General features: G+C 42.7%; 1 protein-coding gene across 1 annotated transcript; it reads left to right on the top strand.

Moving 5' to 3' along the window:
- On the top strand, positions 1–2,283 carry LOC146329974 (D(1) dopamine receptor-like). The gene has a single exon (XM_084713032.1). The coding sequence runs from the start codon at positions 515–517 to the stop codon at positions 1,916–1,918; it is 1,404 nt and encodes a 467-aa protein (XP_084569158.1). The 5' UTR covers positions 1–514; the 3' UTR covers positions 1,919–2,283.
- Positions 2,284–6,585: the final 4,302 nt, after the last annotated feature.

Raw genomic sequence — 6,585 nt, 5'->3', positions numbered from 1 at the left:
TTTATTTCTTTATTTTTTGCTTCTTCATTTTCAGCACTTTTATGTGACTAATTATATTTATAGTGAAATGTAAAGCCCTTTGTATCTGTATCTGTTGAGAAAGGTGCTGTATTAATAAAAATTACTCAGTATTTTATCCTTGTTAACGGCACTTTCTCAATTTACGCAGCTCAGTTCTACAAAACCATCCACGTCCTGGGGCTGAGTGAAGCATAAGACGGGACAAAAACATTGGGGAAAAGAAGGGGAAAATTAAACAATGATGCTGAAATAAAGGAAACTAACGCAGAGATCATTTAAAATGGTTTGGCATGTTTTTCTTCTCTCAGGTGACAAACTTCTCTCAGCCCTGTGAGCCTCTGCTCTGTGCTCTCAGCAGTGAGGACCAGCTGGTGGTGCATGTGGTCTCTCGTAAATCTGCTCTGCGCTCAGAGCTGCAACACACATCAGTCTGACTGGAGCAGGACGCGGTCTCTCCACTCCCTGGGACTCTGTTTTTTTTTTTTTTCTGTTAATGGTGAATGGATGTCTCTCTCGTCCTTGTAGTTTGACATATGGCGCAGCGCAGCACCGGGCAATGAATAACACAATCGGCAGCCAGGAGGAGTTACCGGCGCACAGAGCTTTAACGGGATGCGTCCTGGCGCTGCTCATCATTTGGACGCTTTTGGGTAACTTCACGGTGTGCGCGGCCGTTTGCCGCTACCGGCACTTGCGCGCCAAAGTGACCAACATCTTCATTGTGTCCCTGGCTCTGTCGGACCTGCTGGTCGCCGTGCTGGTGATGCCATGGAAAGCCGTGGCTGAAGTGGCGGGTTTCTGGCCGTTTGGAGGCTTCTGCAAGACCTGGCTGGCCTGCGACATCATGTGCTCCACCGCCTCCATCCTCAACCTGTGCGTCATCAGTGTGGACCGGTACTGGGCCATCTCCAGCCCTTTCCGCTACGAGAGGAGCATGAACAAGAAGGTGGCCTCAGTTATGATCGGTGTGACCTGGACGGTCTCCGTGGTCATCTCTTTTGTCCCCGTGCAGCTGAACTGGCACCGCGCGGAGATCGGTGACGCGGAGAATTTGGCGCCTCAGAGCGCTGATGGGAGCTGTGACTCCAGCCTTAGCCGCACATACGCCATCTCCTCCTCCCTCATCAGCTTCTACATCCCGGTGGCCATCATGATCGTCACATACACACGCATCTACCGAATAGCACAAATGCAGATCCGGATGATCTCCTCCTTAGAGCGCGCGGCGGAACATGCGCAGAGTTGCCGTTCAGACGCACCTGAACATTTTCCTCACCTGTGCGCGGAAATCCGCGCCAACTCATACCAGTCTCACATCCGGGTTCCCCCTGATCCTCATCGCTCTGATCAGTCCCACCGGGAGCTCAAAGTGTCCATCAGAAAAGAGACCAAAGTCCTGAAAACACTGAGCATCATCATGGGTGTGTTTGTTTGCTGCTGGCTGCCGTTCTTTGTCCTCAACTGCGCTCTGCCCTTCTGCCCCGGACCAGAGGCCCCAGGGGCCCAGCGGGGCCCTTACTGTGTCAGTGAAAAAACCTTCGATGTCTTCGTGTGGATCGGCTGGAGCAACTCGTCCCTGAACCCGGTCATCTATGCGTTCAACGCGGACTTCAGAGACGCCTTCCTGCGCCTGCTGCGCTGCCGCGGACGAGGCTGCTGCGCCGCGGTGAGCGCAGCCGTGGAGACCGTAATGGCGAGCAACGAGGTCGGTCACCTGAGACAGGACGGCCCGCTGAACGTGAAGCTGAGTGTCTCCTGCACCACGAGGACCGGGGGGAGCGAGGACAGCGGGAATACGACAGTGACTGTATTTTATCACAAAGGGACAAACTCAGAGCAGGTGAAGGACACTGAGGAGAGTAACGACAGAGACAGACTGACGCAGATTCCGATATGAGTGACAGTTGATGAAAGGTGGGGGTCAGGGAGCACATCCAACCCCACATACAGGGACAGACAGAAAAGAAGCACTGACGCACAGTGAGTTCACTCCCGAGGTCAGTCAAACATCCATGTGAACAAAAAAGGCTATATAAAAATGACATGATCACAAGGCACATAATAATACATATTAACCCTATTTATACCAGGTTTGGGGAGTAACAGAGTACAGGTGACGTGATTACATAATTAGGATACAAAGAAAATGTAACTGTATTGTATTACAGTTACAGAAATATAAGATGTAAACAGATTAAGTATAAATTTAAAATACACTTCAAATAAAGAACATCCTGCTTACATGTGCAGTGGCACATTACAACATTTACCAGTCTCACAACACCACTCAGGTCTCAGGGAAACCGGCTAATCTTAGTTACCAATTCATCATCTCTTGAAAAAAAATGCTTTAATTAGGTGAAAATGTCCATTATCTTGTCTCATCTTGTCTCTACATCTAACTTAAGAAACAGTTAAGACCAAACACTAACATTACCTACACAGACCAACTGCAAACAATAGCTGCAAAGAAATCCAGTTAGCTAGCTAACTCCCTACTACTACCACTACTGTTGGTGATGATGCTGGGATGGTGTGTGTGAATAAGTTTAAAGTTTGAGTGTGAAGTATAAATAACATCAAACAAATTACATTTAAATGGGCATAATTACCATTATTAATCTAAACGTGCACTAAACGTAATCAAGTTACATTACTTTGATATTGTAATACTTGGATTAAGTTACTGACTACATTTTTAACAAGTAATTAGTAATTATATTGGACTAAATTTTTAAAATAACCCTTCTAGAAATATGAAAAACACAGAGGCCACATACTAACATGTCACTTAGTCTGCTAAAACAGTAAGAATGTGAGATTTGTAAGTGTGTCCAGAACCTTAGGATTAAAAAAGGGTACAATGAGCATACCTTCTCTGGGAAATATTACAGTATGCAAGTACTGGATACATCGGCAGCATAAATGCCCCACAATGCAATGCAAAACAGACCAAAGCTGCAACAGCGACCAAGGTAGCTGTGCTGTAACCCTTCAGCTTAACTATTAGTATAATTTCAGTTTGTCAGGCGTAACTTTTAAAATGATTTCATCATTGGCACAGGTTACCGTGGTCCCCTGTCTCCAGCTGGCAAGAAGGCTCGTGATATGTCCTGAGCAGTGCATGCAAATGTTTACACAAAAGTATGTTGAACAACAGTGCACATTTTAGCTGTATAGGGCTTATTATGTGATTTTGGACACAGCGATAGTGTCATTTTCTCCTTTCTTTTGGGCATTAGCCTGTTTATTTTCATGAACATGGGACATTTTTGGGATAATGTAGGTGGAGCTTGTCTGTGGGCTGTAGCTTAATTTTTGTTCACATGGATGTTTACCCAACAAACACTTTGTAGGTTGAAATGTTGCATTGTAAAATTCAATGTGAGGACTACCTCTCTTTTTCCTTATTAGCCAAATATAAAGAGGTCCAGGTCTGCACAAATAAAGTGAGGCCCAGCAGCAAATTTAAATGACCATTGTGTAAGATTTAGTGGAATCCAGCAGTGACCTTGCAGACTGCAAACACCTCATCTCACCCTCTCCTTCCAAGTGTGTAGGAGAGCCTATGGTGGCCATGAAAAAAATGCAAAAGACCATATCTAGAACCAGTGCTTGGTTTGTATATTTGGTCTTCAAGGAAGATGATCTGAAGGTAATGAAAACACAATGATTCTGATTTTCAGGTGGTTATACACTAATGAAAACATACTCATGCATATTATATTCAATTTCTGCCACATTCAGAAGGTAAATACCCGTAAATCTTGCACACACTGTTTAAAACAGGAGAGATGTTGACTGGGTTTTACATTTTTTTCCTGTGACCTGAAATCAAGTTAACAAGAAACCTAAAAGGCAAGAAGCAATATTTAAAATCTTTCTCTATAGCAAATTAGTAGTTTTTGAAAAAACAGACAGAAATCACAAACAAAGTAGAATAGGTTAGGCACCTGTAGGATGGTTAAAGTCTTGAATCAAGATGGGACTCATTTGTTGTTTTCTCAGTGTTGCATTAGAATTTATGCAGTTGGGTGATGAAACACCTGCCGAGGTAATGTGCTTAATTTTAAGAGAGTACAGAAGAAACTTGACAGAAAAGAAGTGAAATATCTTACTGATTTTACTTTAAAACACTGACATAGATTTTACCAGTGAGGATGGGCATTTTTTCCACGAGGCTCCCATTCAGGCCGCCATGGATGGTGAGTTATCAGAGGTCAGGATTTCTCTGAATCTCTAGAAATGGGATTACGTAACTAACTCACATTAGCACCCGTCAGCTGTGCCTCATGGCGGAGGCACTGCTGTGCACTCTGTTTCCCCCCCTCTCCCTCCCGAAAGAAACAAACATAAATAATTTGTAGAGGTTGTTCCTGTGAAAGATGCCCTGACCAGTAAGAACACAGAAGCTTTTACGGTGACAACCCTCAAAAACACAAGATGTGATTATTTTTGCAGTGCAGTGAGGCTGACGCAGGAACAGGACTTCGTGCAAGATCCGCAGTCTCATATGAACTTTCTACAGATTCACATCTGTTCATTTTTGTTTAATGAGACGTCCTTGTAGGTGTTAAATATGAAAACGTGTGTTACATCCTCAAGGAGCCCCAGGCCTTAATGGAGCAAACAAGAATTATGATTTTATCCTGAGCTGCAAATACTCTTTTGTTACTGTGATTACATTACTGAAACAACATTTAAAGGTCCAGCATAAAATTTACAGGGCTTTATTGGCAGAATTTGGCAGAAATGGAATATAATATTCATAAGTATATTTTCTTTAGTGTATAATCACCTGGAAGTAAGAGTTGTTGTGTTTTTGTTTCCTTAGAACCTTGATTCTCAAACTGTGGTATGTGTACCACTGGTGGTACACAAGCTCCCTCTAGTGGTACAGGAACGAATGTTAGAAATGTTGTTTTTAAATTAAATTTATTGAAAATACTATCAAAATGCTAATTAATTAAAAATATAATTTAAAATGAAAACGCATAAACTAAGAGCTTATTGAAGTGTAAGTTAAAATAAATTGGCCTTTTCTGTATTTTTGATTAAATATCAGCCCTTAGTCATGATAATACATGTAGCAGGCATACATTATGTACGATTATCAAGAGTTACAAGCTAAACTGTGAGTGGAAAGATAGTAAGAGATAGTAAGGTAAAATGTACTGACTGAAAACGAATGGTTCAAAAAACGCAGTAAACGTGGCTCCAAACTGGAACTATTACGTAGAGAAGTGCAGATCAGGAAGAAAACATTTTTGAGCAGCAAAGTTGAAACTTAAGTGAACAACAGTGAACTGAGCACAAGCGCTTCGTTACTGAAGAAGTGCCAGTGACGTGTCTACAGCACCTGCCGGCACCAAACATCACTAAACAGTAAGGAGATCAGACTCGAGTTACGTCAAATTTGGATTCATTTTTAGGGGGACTTAAAGCAGCCTCCTGCTGTCTGAAGCAGAATAGGGAAGGTCTATGCTCCTGTATTTTAACATTGGCCAGAATGGTGGTGCTTGGTGAGCTAAAAATTTTCTGAGCATTAGTACGTGGTGTAAAAAGTTTCAGAAACATTGCCTTCATTTATACAGAGAGCACAAGTCTATTCCCATGGAGTCTGCAATGTTGCATTGCCGTGTGTTTCAACAGAAGCCCAGATCAGACAAACCAAACACTCTAAAAAAAAAAGCGTTGTGGCCACTGCTTGGGAGAGGAGAATGAGATGAGGCGTTTGCAATCTGCAAGTTCACCAGTAGATACCACTAAATCCTATGCACTGGTCCTTTTAAAAAATGTTCTTTTGGGAAATAAATGTCGTTTTTGCTTTCTTGCTGAGAGTTAGATGAGAAGATTGATGCTGATCTCTTCAGTAGGTCAGTAGCTACAGCCAGCAGATGGTCAGATTAGCTTATCACAAAGACTGGAAACAGTAGCATGTTTCTAGCTAACTGTTACTAACTGTAACATTTAAAGCAATACTTTGACATTATTGTAGCATGTTCATATCAAGATTTGGGAGGTGTGTGTGTCTGCTCCTCAACATGTCTCTGCCACGGTCACACATAGTGTGTGGGTTTACAAAGACATTGACTTGTATTTTAGGAGATGCATAATTCCAGCTTTAAATGACAAGACTGAAACCACACCGATGTCTGTAAGGTAATTATGAAGCTACTGCAAGCCGCACTTAGCTTAAGCCAGACTCTGACACCAGGGGTTTTAAAATCCTAATCGATTGGATTGGACAAATCAGCTTGCATCATGCTCATTGCTAATCTCAAACGTCCACATAGAGTATCAAGACTTGAAAATAGTGCATAACAGGATATTATTAAGATAATCGTGCCAGAGGGATGGGGAAGCAGATATAAACAAAACTGAGATTTACGTGGTGCAACAAGTAGGTGTTGTGATGCTTTACAGTGAGAAAAAAACAAAAGTAGAAGGCTAATCAAGTGGATGAAAAAATGTTCGGGCAGACGCGGTCAACATGGGTAGTGAGGCTGTTGGTCCTCTGCAGCGGTCGCTGGTTCGAATGCTGCCTGTGACCCATTTGCTGTG

The sequence above is a fragment of the Lutjanus erythropterus genome, chromosome 3 (assembly GCF_056507025.1).
Source record: "Lutjanus erythropterus isolate fLutEry1 chromosome 3, fLutEry1.hap2, whole genome shotgun sequence".
Taxonomy (NCBI): Eukaryota; Metazoa; Chordata; class Actinopteri; order Lutjaniformes; family Lutjanidae; genus Lutjanus; species Lutjanus erythropterus.
The sequence above is the reverse complement of the archived record's forward strand: the minus strand, read 5'-3'. Positions and strand labels throughout refer to the sequence as shown.